Genomic DNA, 15,576 nt, shown 5'->3' with positions numbered 1-15,576 from the left:
ATTGTGGTGGGCGCTTGTAATCCCAGCTACTCGGGAGGGTGGGGCAAGAGAATCGCCTAAGCCTGAAAGCTGGAAGTTGCTGTGAGCTGTGACACCACCGCACTCTACCAAGAGCAATAAAGTATGACTCTGTCTCTAATAAAAAAAAAAAAAAAAAAAAAGGAAAGAAAGAAATGGGTGACTACAATATAATTTCATCTTGAAAATAATACTGGCTTATAGAAATGGGCATCCAACAGGGTGTAGCTTGTGAGTAACTGTGAAAGATGGAAGAAGGGTTATCTGAAATTAGATGGAAAGTTAAAACAACAGATGTGGGTGGGGATGACTCACAACAACACATGGTGAACTAAGGAAGCTGTTTCAAGTGTATACATAAATGCATGTGTATCTTATATATTTCTATCCATCTCACTTCTGCTGGGTGTGGTTTTTTGTATTCTTGTTATTTGCCAGTGAAATCACACATAAGCTCATGCAAAGTTGACATTTTATTGGTTTTCTCAATAAAGCATTTCCCCCCCATATAATTAGATTATTGAATGCTCTTTTAAAAATACTAGCTGAGGGTGGCACCTGTGGCTCAAAGGAATAGGGCACCGGCCCCATATACTGGAAGTGGCCCAAAACTGCAAAAAAAAAAAAAAAAGCAAACAAAAAAAAAAACTAGCCGAATATTCCATGAAATCTTGCCCTCTATAAAATTACGAATACTTATTTACCTGCTCAATCATAATCTATAGAAAAAACACGCCTGGTTTTCAGTTTACGGCTTCTGCCACTGATGGTATAAACATTTAGGAGAGACCAACTTTCTTTGGAAAACGCAATTTGCAATTCCTTTAGGAAGGAAATTCCTTCCTAAAGTATTTTAATCAACAATCTAAAATTATTTATGTAAATATATTTACATTTACCTCTTGAGCTTTTAGAAGGACAATAAATAACAAAGTAAATAAAACATAAAGTAAACATACCACGCAAACTTCCAGTAGTTAAAAGAGCTCGAGCTTTGTCAGCTAAGTCACTATTTAGAGTATTTCCCAGTAGCAAAACATCAATTGCCTCTTGCTTGGAGCTGTCAAAGAAGTTATTCTGAATTGTTCTGGTTACAGAACGAGCACCATCTTTTAACTTTCCAGCCTGTTGAGGAAGAAAGGAGTGTGAACGTTCATTCTAAATATTGTTGATTTGACTCAATAGGTATTTTTGAAACTTTACATCAGTTTTATATGATTTTAATATTAAAAAAGAGGCCTAATCATTCTATTTTGAATATATAATCATCACAATAAAAACTGTCTTAAAATGTTAATTTCCTTTCTTCTTTTGGATAACGACTTTACAGGAAGAAATGAAAAAGCTCAGTGTCACAACTGATCCAGTAATAATATCTAGAGCAGCAAATGCTTAGTATTGTTTACTATAAAGGAAATAAACTGAAGTGTACTTATTTAAAACAAGAAAATTTATTTTTAATGGTAACTTTTCGTAAAAATTAAAACTTAGTCTAGGGCGGCACCTGTGGCTCAAGGAGTAGGGCGCAGGTCCCATATGCTGGAGGTGGTGGGTTCAAACCCAGCCCCGGCCAAAAAAAACCACAAAAAAAAAACCAAAAAAACTTAGTCTAATAATGAAGGTCTAGTCTAAAATGAAATTCACAATTACAGTTCATAAATGTTACATGTAAACTAGTTTGTATATTTTGAGTCATTTTATTGCCTACATATATAAAAATCACAAAGTAATAACCTATTCCTATAATAACAGTTGATTATGACTTTTAATGAACATACATTTTATTTAGGTATGTTAATTACAAAAAAAAAAAAAAAACAAAAAATTATTTTGGTCTTACAGATCTTGATGATCGTCAAAAAAAAAAAAACCTCTTGCCTTTTAAAAAACTTTAGTTTGTGATAATTTGTATAGCTCAAAGGAATAATGGTAATTAGAGGCTTCTTTTTAGAATAAAGAGTCATTTTCTTTAAGTGCCTCTCAGGGGTCCTCAAACTGCGGCTCATGGGCCACATGAGGCGGTGTGATTGTATTTGTTCCTGTTTTGTTTTTTACTTCAAAATAAGATATGTGCAGTATGCACAGAAATTTGTTCACGGTTTTTTTTTAAACTATAGTCTGGCCCTCCAACAGCCTGAGGGACAGTGAACTGGCCCCCTGTTTAAAAAATTTGAGGACCCCAAATGTCACTATGTTTATCAGCTATTTATATGTGGCATTAAAATGTTATTTCCTTCCAAAAAACAACATATACACAAATGACATTTTTTCAAAAGACACTCACCATTCACATTATCAGGCAATTAATCAAAAGGAACCCAGAGAAAGGAAAAGAAAGAGCAGTGCAGATGTTAGATTTTAGTTCAAATCAGACTAGCATACTTAATATATAAATTTTCATATCTATATATTATGTTATAGATAAAGGACCACTGAAAATATTTGTAGCCTCTGTACATATATTGTCTTAGACATTGCAGAAACAAAAAGAATATAAAAGAATATTTTAAGCAACAGTTGAAGAGGACCAGCTTTTAATAGCAAAAATTCTGTATTCTATTTAAACAGAATAAATGAAAGTTTAACAATTTCAAGTTTTCAAATGTCAGAACCGTTTGAAAAAAAAAAAGAAAGAAACTGCAGGTTTGGACAGAGGCATGACATTTTAACAAGCAGAGAGGAGGAGGAAGATTTGGAAATTAAAAGGAAACTTGGGGGCCTGGAATGATGGTTCATGCCTATAATCCTAGCACTTTAGGAAGCCAAGGTAGGAACACTGCTTGAGTCCAGGAGTTCAAGACCAGCCTGGGCAACACAGCAATTTCTGTCTCTACCAACAAAAGAAAAATTAGCTGGATGTAGTTGTGTACACCTGTAGCTCCAGCTACTTAGGAGGAGGACCACTTGAGTCTAGGAGTTTGAGATTGCTATGAGCTATGATGATACCACAGCATACCAGCCTGGACAACAGAGTAAGACACTGTCTCAAAAAAATTAAAATTAAAATTAAAAGAAGACTTAGAGATAGTCTTTAAAGAATTTCAGTTGCTACGCTAAAGCTGAATGAGAACTATGAAAGTGGCAAATGTTCTCATTTATATTCCTGAAATAATATGAGAAATCTGAGATTTAGAATATTACTAAATTTGAGTGAGGTCAGGATACTTAAAAAGTTAAATAATATTTAAGTGTATAAAATGACAAAAAGTATCTCAAGTATGGTTCCAAAATCTCACAATAACCATTACATGTTAGAGAACAAAATAGTCTGTAGATAATATCAGCAATTAAAAAGTAACTTTTAATTATAACTAAGTCCATATCTCACATTTACTCGGTACATTTTGATAGCTTCCTTATCAAGGTAAGATAAATGAAAGTATAAATTATCCCCTAATCATAGTAAGTATTGCATAAATTGTCACTTAACTTATTTGCCCATCCAGCATTTGTCACATATCTATTAAACAGTAGGGCACTGTGCCAAGAACCTTTACTGGGAGGATATGGTTTAAAAAATCATAATCAAAACAATATAAAAAGTAAAACAGATATACAAGGGGAAATCATATAAAAAATGTAAACAATACATATAATCTTGCTGCATTATCACTAAATGACTAAATATGTTATATCTACATACCCCCCAAACCTCAGGAAATCTCTACCTTCCATTTGAACACTAATATCTATTGTATAAGCAAGTATCAAAGAAGGCACAAAAGCACATGATAAAACAGAACTCTGAAACATATTTATTAATTTAAAAAACTATTAATTAAAAATGACCATTTAAAAGCTTTATTAGGAGAGAAAAAAGGACTTTTGTAATGTTATGACAGATCTAGATCTACCTTAGCCTTTCCTTCGAGAGCACCAGTCCCCGCGTATATCTTACTGATGGAATCACCGTTCACGGACCACATTGACCGAAAAACTTCTTGAAAGCGAGTCACCAACTGAGGCTTTTCAGCTAAACTGAGAGCTTCTAACTGTTTAGTTAGCATCTATAACAGCAAAAGAGAAACTTATATAAATATATTAGTATGTTAATTATGATATGACTTTTAAGAACTGTCAAAATCAAACCAAAAATTTGGTCATTATAGGACTATTTGGGACTGGATTTTGAAAACGAACATAGGCAGGGTTTACTGGGAGGTGTTATTTCCCACCATTTCAGTTTTTAAAGTAAATACAACATCAAAGAAAACTACAAGTAACTTATTATTATCTTGTATTACAAAGAATGTCTTTATGGTTAAATGATAAAATTAATCTTATTAAAATATCCCTAAAAATCAGACTTGTTTATCTTGCTTACCTAAAAGAAATAATTAATAACATGCATTAGAATAGAGAAAAATATTTACCTAAAATACATACGGAAGTAACTAAGTTTCTTTAACTTTTAGATTTGGTTTTATAATTTTAAGTAAGGTCAAGAGATTATGAAAAAACAAAGAGCTGCTCTTAAACTGTCACAAAATAAAAGTTATAGCTCTGAATAAAGTCATAATACCATTAATGTCTAAAATATGTATCAGTAATATGTAGAAGGATGAACAATAGGAAACAGAGCATGAGATGAATCCAAGGACCTTTGGGCCACCACAATTCCTTCATCAAAACAAAAGTGCTCAGAAAAGTTAGTGATCTTTACTCTGTATAAATTCTAGCCTTAAAATTGGCAGAGTCAAAGCAATGTGTAATACTTATCTAGTCTGTTTCTCCTTTTCAGAATCTAGTCACATTCCATGCCTTGCATTTTTACTTAACTCCTTTCCACTTAGGTTTTATTTTACTTTATCTATAACTACAGTAATTATCCATGATTACAGAAGAATTAAACACCAAGATAATATTTAAGAACTCTAAATTATGTTCATTTTATTAGGTAGAGACTTATGCCACAGCTGTTCTTTGTTAGCATGGACAATAAAACAAAATGAGTCCCAGGGTCTCCTTTACCATTTAAACCTCTCTCTCTTCAAGGAATTGGGCAAAAGTGATTTTACATCCCTATTAGTTTGGCTTTGCCTACCTTAGCAGTAAATTCTATAACCAGTTAACCAACTGCTATACTAGGGAGTATGTTTATACCTAACTACCAACGGTGGAGAATTAGGTAAGTCAGGTTCTGAAATTAACATGTCATACTTTTAATAAAGAGGTTCAAGTATTTCAGTAAGTTTACTCTTAAGAATCTATGCAAACTTATTTGGCTACTTAAAACTAGAACTTGAAATAAATCTGAGCCATGTGACAAACACTATCTAAATGACAAACATGGGCAGCACCCATAGGTCAGTGACTAGGGCACTGGCCACATACACAGGGCCTGGTGGGTTCCAACTTGACCCAAGCCTGCTGAGCAACAATGACAACTGCAACAAAAAATAGCCGGGCGTTGTGGCAGGTGCCTGTAGTCCCAGCTACTTGAAGGCTGAGGCAAGAGAATTGCTTAAGCCCAAGAGTTTGAGTTTGAGGTTGCTGTGAGCTGTGATGCGACAGCACTCGACCCAGGGTGACAGCTTGAGACTCTGTCTCAAAATAAATAAATAAATAAATAAATAACCAACATGCCTGCTTTCACTTTGTTTCTGTCATATTTTCTAAACAAATTACAATGATAAACCTCAATTGTCTTTCGAAAAAGTTCAAACAGTAAAATTCACTTAGTTACACACAAAATATATTTTTATAGCAGAAAATTATACACACTGTATTTTCATTCTTGAGATAGAAAGAACCTTAGCTGCGAAGCAACTAATTAACCAATATTCTGGCCAAATTTCAGATCATTAACTAGAGGAAATAAGAACATGTTAGAAGTACTTCCTATTCCTGTTTAAATAGTATTTGAGAGCTATTCTAAATTCCATGGAACTAAATGTAGATCTGCCACAGCCTCACAACCCTAACTTGTGTACCAGGGGAAGACTTGGAAAGCTCAATATTGCTACACGGTTTGTCAAACAGTTGGGACTATATTTACGTTAGATTGAATTTGAGGAAAAGTGGTAAAGAAAAAAAACTTTTTTTTTGTAGTTTTTGGCCGGGGCTGGGTTTGAACCCGCCACCTCCGGCATATGGGGCTGGCGCCTACTCCTCTGAGCCACAAGCGCCACCAGAAAAAAAAACTTTTTAATTTTTTTTTTTTTTTTTTTTTGTAGAGACAGAGTCTCACTTTATCGCCCTCAGTAGAGTATCGTAGTGTCATAGCTCATAGCAACCTCCAACTGCCAGGCTTAGGCGATTCTCTTGCCTCAGCCTCCCAAGTAGCTGGGACTACAGGCACCCACCAAACGCCCGGCTAGAAAAATTTTTAAACGAAGACCATCAGAGAAGTTAAACCTCATTCATTTTCAATCTAACTATAGCATTTTCATCAGATCCTGTTTTTTTTTCCTTTTGTTTTTGTAGCTACTGCTTTGAAAACACTAAACTGGACTGGGTTAAAAACTGTCGAAAACATAATCCTATAAAATTGTACATGTGAAAACAGACTTTCCCGTCCTACGACAGACTTTTAAAAGACAATAATGAATAAAAAGCCAAATACACATATATATTTTTCCCCCAAAGAAACAATGGTTGGAAAAGTATGAATGTAGTTTTAAAAAGGGAAAGTTAAAGAACAGAAGAAAGTAAATAAAAAAAAGAAAGTAAATAAACAAACTACCTGAAGTGAATATAAAGAGAAAGTAAAGGAAACTTTTAAATCAAAAGGGAATTTGGCCAAAAAAAAAGATAGGAAAAAGAGACAAACAAATGCCTTTAATGAAGCATAATTTAATTCATATTTTCTGAAAAGCACCTAATGAAATATACTAAAGTACATTTTAAGACAAAAGTACTTAAAGGGGCATAACAAGGCACATACATTTTAATTTATTTTTTACCTCTAAGCCAAGGAATGCCTGCACACTATTTGTTCTATCAAGACAATCCAAGCAGTTTGTTCGAACAGTACCACTCTGGCATCTGTAACAAATTCAGTAAGTTAAACTGCTAGTTTCAAACAAAAATAAGCTAAAACAAACTAAGAATAATTGAGGTTATTAAAATGTAGTGCCCACTTTTCCCCTCCAACTTATTTTATTCTTTTTTAGAGACAGAGTCTCACTTTGTAGCCCTCGGTAGAGTGCCGTGATGTCATAGCTCACAGCAACCTCCAGCTCTTGGGCTTTGGCGATTCTCTTGCCTCAGCCTCCCAAGTAGCTGGGACTGTAGGCGCCCACCACAATGCCCGGCTATTTTTTTGTTGCAGTTTGGCTAGGGCCAAGTTTGAACCTGCCACCTGCCACCCTTGGTATATGGGGCTGGTGCCCTACTCACTGAGCCACAGGTGCCGCCCCCCCCCCCAACTTACTATTAAAATTTTCAATTGTACAAAAAAAGATGAAAGAATTACACTATGAACATCCAGACACTCACCAGAGTCTACCACTATTAACATTTTGCCATATATTTATCACTTACGTCACATCCTGATTTTAATTAGGCAAGTAGTTAGGAGCTAAACATACATTCATGTTTATAATCCTATAGCTCTTTGAATAATAATCTCATGGAAGGAATTTTGAAAAACTGAAGATCTATTATCTCTACTATCCTATAATATGTGTTAAATTAACTATATACAAATTGAAAAAAACTAAAAATCTGATCTTTGTTCACTAAAGTTTACCTCACCCATTATTATGCACTTAAAATCTTTCAATATTTACTTGTCTTCTCTATTTCACACGCAAAAACTGAAGATTTGAATTATAAATCTATAATTTATAGATAGTAAACAATTTCTTTTACTTTCATTTGCGCTAATAGTCTTTGCTGAGGTCAAGAAATAGTAAAACATTAGTATTAAAAGAGAAGTAAAATAGTTTCATAGATGACAGCTAGAAAAATTCTAGCTGTAATACTGTTATTAACAGTTATGTGATTTGTAGCAGATTACAACCTGTCTCAATCTCTTCAAATGTAAATGACCATGATAGAACCTATCTGGATAACTGTTGGTAGTGATACATGTAAAGATCAAATACACTGCCTTCCCCATACTATGTGCTCAATCATGTAACCTCTGCTATTATTAGCTCAAAGAAAAACAAGCCTGAAATCAAGTGTAAAAATGATATTTAATTATAAACCTGAATTTAAAAAGTAAATTTAAAAGTTCGTTAAGAATAATTTTAAAATTATACCAAGTTCCTAAGAACAGAGAAAAGAGCAGTCAAACCTTTGAACTTCATTTCCATTGAAATAAAAAAATCCATAATCTAGAAACTTTTGGACTTGAGGTTTAAGAACACTATGTAATTTTTCTGCTTTTCCTCCTTTAACCATTTGATGATAGTCAAAATTCACCATCTGGATATCAGCAGCATGTTCTGAAGCTTTCAAATGACTCTGCAAGTAAAAAGGCAAATATTAATCTAAAGGTTAACTAAATAAGATCTTGATACAATGTTATACATAAAACCTCACACTTTAAAATGGAAAATTGCTAATACCTGAGAGATTAGGTGATATAATTAAAATCAGGGAACTTAAATAATGTTCTTTTCTAGTTTAGAAAATGAAAAATTATTCCTAATCACCAGCATTTTATAACAGAAATATAGTAACTTTTATACCTAAAATGAAAATAAAGTATTTTATTTAAGAACAGAGCCTATCAAAGTTTGACAAAATAATTTTTTATACCTTCATTGAATATACACAAATATTTTTTACCATAAAAAGTTATTCTCTAAAGGATAAGCCTTTTATTCACAATATTTATTGTGAACAGAAAAAAATAGCTAAATAATTAAGTTACTTTTAGAATTATGAAATTTAACTTTAGAAAATGTTTTCCAACTATTTAACTTAAATTTATAATCTTATATAATACCATTTATTAAGCCTTTATTGATTCAGTAAGTGCACATTAAAATATTTTTCTTTAGAAATCAGGTATTTCTTTCTTTTTAAGATAGAGTTTCATTTTGTTGCCCTTGGTAGAGTGTCGCGGTGTCATAGCTCACAGCAACCTCAAACTCTTAGGCATAAGCGATCCTCTTGTCTCCCAAGTAGCTGGGACTACACGCACCTGCCACAATGTCCGCTATTTTTAGAGACAGGGTTTAGCTCTTGCGCAGGCTGGTCTCAAACTCCTGAACTCAGGCAATCCACCTGCTTCAGCCTCCCAGAGTGCTAGGATTACAGGCATGATCCACCACCCCTGGACCCAGAAATCAGGCATTTCTTTCGATTCTTTTGCACCTGAAATTCTCAAGTTTTCTCTAATACAAAAAGGTATAGTTTTGCATGTATATAAATGCATTATTCTCAATTTCATAGTTTAAAAACAAGGACTATGGTTTCCAGGAAGTAGGCAAAGTAATGAACAGATGAATAAGGAACTGCCTGACATTTCTCTGCTAGTGATAAATGAACATTTTGGTGGGGATGGTATTTTTTTGTTTCTCTACAAAATAAATAAGCAGATTAGAAAATAGTGCCAACTGCCTTGAAAGCTTTCATAATCTCAGTTTCAGCAAAATTAGTTTAACCTAAACTATTTCCTAATAGCCCAAAGAGTTCAAGGCTCCAATAAGTACCCAACCTTTCTCTAGAAAGTAATTACTTCCTGGGAGAATTTGATTATTGTGTTATTTTATTTAAAAAAAAAAAATAGATGTCCATGGGCCAGGACAAAAGAAGAAATGACATACTTACCTGGAAAGCTTTACTGAGCATATGTTCACCTTCCTTAGATCCAAGCAAATTTACTATTATTTGTTTACCATATAAATTCTTAAGTGTTCTAAAATGCCTAATAAAGAAAGAAAATAAACATGCCAAATGGGTAAGCCTAATTTTTTTTCAGTAAACAAGAATCCATTATTAAGCAGAATCTATGTGGCAGTATTTCAAACTCACAGAATTGGCAAAATTGGGTACAAATTCATCATACATGGTCTTAAAACTTTGAGTTTATGAAAACCCACGAATGCAGCTTTCTTTGTGACTTATGGGTGCTGGATTCTCTCCTATGCTACAGCAACAGAGACCTCCAGCTCTCGGCCCACTCTGAGGCTGGCACCAGACCAGACAGACACAAGCTTTTAGCTTGGCTACAGAAGCAGTACAGGCAGATGGCGAAGGCTGCACCTTATGTATGAGGACATCACATACTCCTTGAGCATATGGAGGGACCTCCTTATTAACTCTAGCTGCTTTCACAAAATTAGGCCCCAAATATGAATCTTTTTTCTCTCCTGCAGTTCTAATCATCCCAGAAGCTATGTAGAGCAACAACAAAGGAAATATAACATGAGCTGTATTGATAATGTTACACTTCCAAGAAGGAACATTAAAAAAGTAAAAAGAAACAGATGAAATTAAATCCAGGGTGTCCATAAAGTTCATGTGCAATTTAAAATTTACAACGATAATAGTTGATATAATGAACTTCATAAAGTTAATATAATGAACTTCATGGACACCCTGTATACAGTAGAACAGTGGTTCTCACCTTCCTAATGCCTCAATGTATTTTCATTGTTAAAAAGGGTTTGCGACCCACAGGTTGAAAACCGCTACTGTAGAACCTCTGAAAGCTGACCACCCAAGGCATTATAACAAGTTGGTCAACAAAAGGACCACAGAGGTGGTCAACAAAAAGAACTAGGCCTACTGTACTGACACATACATGTAATGCATGTCTAGTCTATGAAAAATAAGACAATTTAAGGAAATAGTGAATGTAAGGAGGTAGATAACTATAGAAGTACTACTAATTTTATTTAATTCAACACATCTGAAATATCATTCCAACATGTAATCAATATAAAACAGATTCAGTTGGTCCCCTTGCATGTGGATCTTTTTTCAACCAAACAAGGATCTTCTTGGCATGCAAAATCTACAAACATGGAGGGCAGACTTTTCACATACACAGATTCTTCAATGCTATCTGTGAGACTTGAGTATACACTGATTTTGGAATGGAAGTGCTTCCTGGAACCAATCCTCCATGTATATCAAGGGACAAATGTTCTAATGAGATTATCTTACATTCTTTTTTTTTTTATACTACCTCTAATGTCTGCTTTGCATTGTATACTTACAGCATATCTCAATTAGGACTAATCGCTTTTCAAGTACTTAGTAGCTACCTGTTGCTAGGGGGTCCTGTACCCACAGATGTTTTAATGTCGAGACCAAAACCCACACTTCCAGCACCATCATCCCTAGAAATCACAGTATTAGGTATCCTAGTCTTCCAGTTTATTAGGAGTCAGAAGGAAATTTACTTAGAGGCAAAGATGTTGAATTGAATCAGTAAATGAACTATGTAAAAATAATCAGTCTTGGGATTACACTGCAGTGCATCTTACAAGGGTATATGTGAAACTTAGTAAATGTAGAATGTAAATGTCTTAACACAGTAACTAAGAAAATGCCAGGAAGGCTATGTTAACCAGTGTGATTAACATGTGTCAAACGGTCTATAAAACCAGTGTATGGTGCCCCATGATCGCATTAATGTACACAGCTATGATTTAATAATAAAAAAAGATTACAAAAAAATAATAAAAATAATAAAAATAATCAGTCTTACCTGTCAAAAGCAGGTGCATTAGCTTCAAATCCCCTTGACATACGAACACGATGGGATCCCACCTTAAGCAAGAAAAATACATTTAATCATACCAAAAACCAGTATGTAGACAAAAGAAATACCACTGCTTATAATATGTAATGGTTCACTTACTGATCACAAAGTGATTAATCAAATTATTGATTTTCATTCACAATATTATTTTATTTACTTACTTACTTATTTATTTATTTATTTTGAGACAAGAGTCTTACTATGTCGCTCTCGGTAGAGAGCCGTGGTGTCACAGCTCACAGCAACCTCAAACTATTGGGCTTAAGCAATTCTCTTGCCTCAGCCTCCCAAGTAGCTGGACTACAGGGGTCCGCCACAATGCCCGGCTATTTTTTTGTTGCAGCTGTCACTGTTGTTTAGCTGGCCCGGGCCAGGTTCGAACCCACCAGCCTTGGTGCATGTGGCTTACGCCATAACCACTGTGCTATGGGCGCCAAGCCCACAATATTCTTTTAAAAAAACAACTTCCAAAAGGTTTCCCCTACTCTTATTTTTTAAAAAGCAAGCTTATTAAAAAAAGAACTAGAAATTATACCATTGTGAAATACTTGTAAATCAATACGAACTTTTATTGATGAAAGATATTTTTAAGAGTGCTTTCATATGCATTACCTTATTTTAAGCTCAACTACTATTATATACCTCTGTGTAAATTAACAGATATTACTACCCTTTGGGCAATAAAAAAAACTGAACTATATACAAGTGAAATAATTTTCCCTCTTAGTTCAACATAACTATTTCCAAAAGAGATGCAGATGTGATTTTACAACTTAAATTCCTATTCTTCCAAGACTACCCATACAATGTCTTATGTGTTTTATTTTCTATGCTGAATACTCTATTCACTTCTCCCTCACTAAACGTTCTAATTCAAAATATCATTCCTTCCTAGAAAAGCAAACTTACCAAGTCAATCATATAGTCATGCAACTATAATAACTGCATATTTTACAAAATCAGGAATTTTAGACTAAGTAAATTAAACAAAATGAAAGGTATTTAACTATTGTATATTATTTTAATTTTTCTTTTCTCACCTTGGAAAGTGGCAGAGAAATGAGGAAGAATTAAGAAAGATCTAACAGATACTAAGAAGAAATATCTTTATTTTTAACATTTCACAATAAGACACAGGGATCAAGGTTGCCCCAAATTCATTTTTGCTAATCTGTGAACAAATTGCCTTTAAAGGGGGTATAGGAGCAGGGTTGCCAAATCCTAGCACTCTGGGAAGCCAAGGCAGGAAGATCACTTGAGCTCAAGAGTTCAAGACCAACTTGAGCAAGAATGAGACCTCATCTCCACTAAAAATAGAAAAATTAGCTGTGTGCTATGACAGGCGCCTGTCATCCCAGCTACTTGGGAGGTTGGAGCAGGAGGACTGCTTGAGCCCAAGAGTTTGAGGTTGCTGTGAGCTAGGCTGACACCACAGCACTCTAGCCTGGGCAAGTGACTCTGTCTCAAAAACAAACAAAAAAGTCCTTGTTGACCTTCTATGGATAATCAATCTTTGAATTTGGTACTTTCATTTTTACAAATCAATTATCTATTTTTCCAGTTTCTTAAAATCAATCATATATTTTTATTCTGTTACTACTTGAATTTTTAAATAAAATAACAGTTACTACCTTCTCTTTTGGAATGATGGGGAAAATATTTTGATGTAAAAGACACTCATAAGACTAATCCATTCCTACGGCCTACAAAAACTACTAAGCTAAATGCTGTGGTTTGAATGTATATCCCAAGTTTCATGGGTTAGAAACTTTGTCCTCACATTATATGTCAATGACATTTGAAAGGTAATTGAGACATAAGGGGTATGGATTCATGGGTTATCAATGGAGTTGGTTAGTCATCACAAGATTGGGTAAGTTAGAAAACTAATTTGGCTGCCTCTTATGAGCTCTCTCTTCTTGCCTTGTAATATCCTGCACTGTCTCAGGACTTTGCAGCGAGTCCCTACCAGCAAGAAGCCCTTAACCTTGGACTTCTCAGCCTTCATAACTACAAGAAATAAATTATGTTTCGTATAAATTACCTAGTTTCAGAACAGAAAACAGACTGAGACAACAAATAACTAAGAAAACCACTGACCCTAACACTCAACCCAACCCAAGTCAATAATAGGATAGCTTAGTGACAATTTGGCAGAATTGTTGGACTGTCTCACTGTCCCAAAAATTATAATCTCTGCTAGGCATGGTGGCTCACACCTGTAATACTAGCACTTTGGGAGGCCAAGGCAAAGAGGATCATTTGAGACCAGGAATTTAAGACCTGTCTGAGCAACATAGTGAGACCCTATCACTTCAAAAAAATTAGAAAATTAGCCTGGCATGGTAGCACATACTTGTAGTTCCAGTTATTTGGGAGGCTGAGGCAGAAGGACAGACTGAGCCCTCAAATTTGAGGTTGCACTGAGCTATGATGACACCACTGCACTCTAGCTTAGACAACGGTGCAAGACCATGTCACAAAAGAAAACCAAAAACCCATCTCTATGAAGAAACGCATGATCTTAAATTCCATAGTTTTCAGCCTATCACACATGACATTAACCAGCCAGGCTGTCTATGTGGGGAGACCACAGCATACGGAAGGAAGTAGCAAGGAAGACCTACGCAAGGAGATCTCTCATTACAACTACTCAAGATCCAACCTTATTGAATAATCAAACACTGTAATTCTGCTTTCTTAACAAAATGACACAGAAAGTGATAAAACAAAGGGCCCATACTAGCCTGTCCCTAAAACAAGAGCGTTCACCTTCTGGGCGGCGCCTGTGGCTCAGTGAGTAGGGCGCCGGCCCCATATGCCAAGGGTGGCGGGTTCGGACCTAGCCCGGGCCAAACTGCCCCAGAAAAATAGCCGGGCGTTGTGGCGGGCGCCTGTAGTCCCAGCTGCTCGGGAGGCTGAGGCAAGAGAATCGCGTAAGCCCAAGAGTTAGAGGTTGCTGTGAGCCATGTGACGCCACAGCACTCTACCCGAGGGCAGTACCGTGAGACTCTGTCTCTACAAAAAGAAAAAAAAAAAAAAAGAGCATTCACCTTCTATCAAATCAAGGTTTCAGGAATGTTCTTAAAGCAAATATTCTAAACACCCATTGCTGATCATGAAAGCTTAGGAGTAAAGTTGGGTTGGGATTCTTTTCCAAGGGAGATTTGTGTAGAGATACATCTATTTAAGTTACCCCTAGGAGAAGGAAAGGTGGGTTGGGATTCTTTCCTATGGGAGATTTGGGCAGAGATATATCTATTAAGTTACACTACAAGACAAAAGATAAAACAAGTCGAACTAGTCTCAGTCTTGACAAGTCAAGAATTTCTGTAGAGCAGAATGAAATGTATTACTAAAAAAGTTCAAGTGGTCTGTAATTTTTTTCTACAATAATCAAGCTAGAATGTAAGAGATCCAGCTGCAAGATTATTTTTTTCTTTCTCTTTTCTCAGACTGAGGCACAAAACTTACTGGATTATACATACTGGCCTACATATACATAGGCCCAAAGGAAATATGACATGCTTTAGGGACTAAAGTTGTGAATAAAATGCAAAATTATACCATTATAAGCAATCCAATATCACGACCTTATATTTTTTATTTTATTATTTTTTTTGAAACAGAGCCTCAAGCTGTTGCCCTGGGTAGAATGCCGTGGCATCACAGCTCACAGCAACCTCCAACTCCTGGCTCAAGCGATTCTCTTGCCTCTGCTTCCCAAGTAGCTTGGGACTACAGGTGCCCACCACAATGCCTGGCTATTTTTTGGTTGCAGCTGTCATTGTTGTTTGGCAGGCCAGGGCTGGATTCAAACCCGCCAGCTCAGGTGTATGTGGCTGGCGCCTTAGCCACTTGAGCCATGACCTTACATTTATAAAAAT

General features: G+C 35.3%; 1 protein-coding gene across 13 annotated transcripts in view; it reads right to left on the bottom strand.

Moving 5' to 3' along the window:
- Window positions 1-15,576, bottom strand: part of SYNJ1 (synaptojanin 1) — a 92,745-nt gene that overhangs the window by 43,644 nt on the left and 33,525 nt on the right. For 9 of the 13 annotated variants that reach the window (XM_053564837.1, XM_053564841.1, XM_053564839.1 and 6 more), the window contains exons 7-12: window positions 11,636-11,697; window positions 9,748-9,844; window positions 8,264-8,433; window positions 6,924-7,005; window positions 3,873-4,025; window positions 978-1,143 (exon numbers count right to left, since the gene is read on the bottom strand). In XM_053564837.1, the coding sequence (XP_053420812.1) occupies window positions 978-1,143; window positions 3,873-4,025; window positions 6,924-7,005; window positions 8,264-8,433; window positions 9,748-9,844; window positions 11,636-11,697 (730 nt within the window). The remainder of the gene's footprint in view (window positions 1-977; window positions 1,144-3,872; window positions 4,026-6,923; window positions 7,006-8,263; window positions 8,434-9,747; window positions 9,845-11,635; window positions 11,698-15,576) is intronic. The other 4 variants (XM_053564836.1, XM_053564840.1, XM_053564846.1 and 1 more) reach the window with 1 other exon arrangement.

This window comes from Nycticebus coucang, chromosome 16 (genome assembly GCF_027406575.1).
Source record: "Nycticebus coucang isolate mNycCou1 chromosome 16, mNycCou1.pri, whole genome shotgun sequence".
In the NCBI taxonomy this organism is placed as follows: Eukaryota; Metazoa; Chordata; class Mammalia; order Primates; family Lorisidae; genus Nycticebus; species Nycticebus coucang.
Note: the sequence above shows the minus strand (reverse complement) of the source record. Positions and strands in the feature narration are given on the sequence as shown.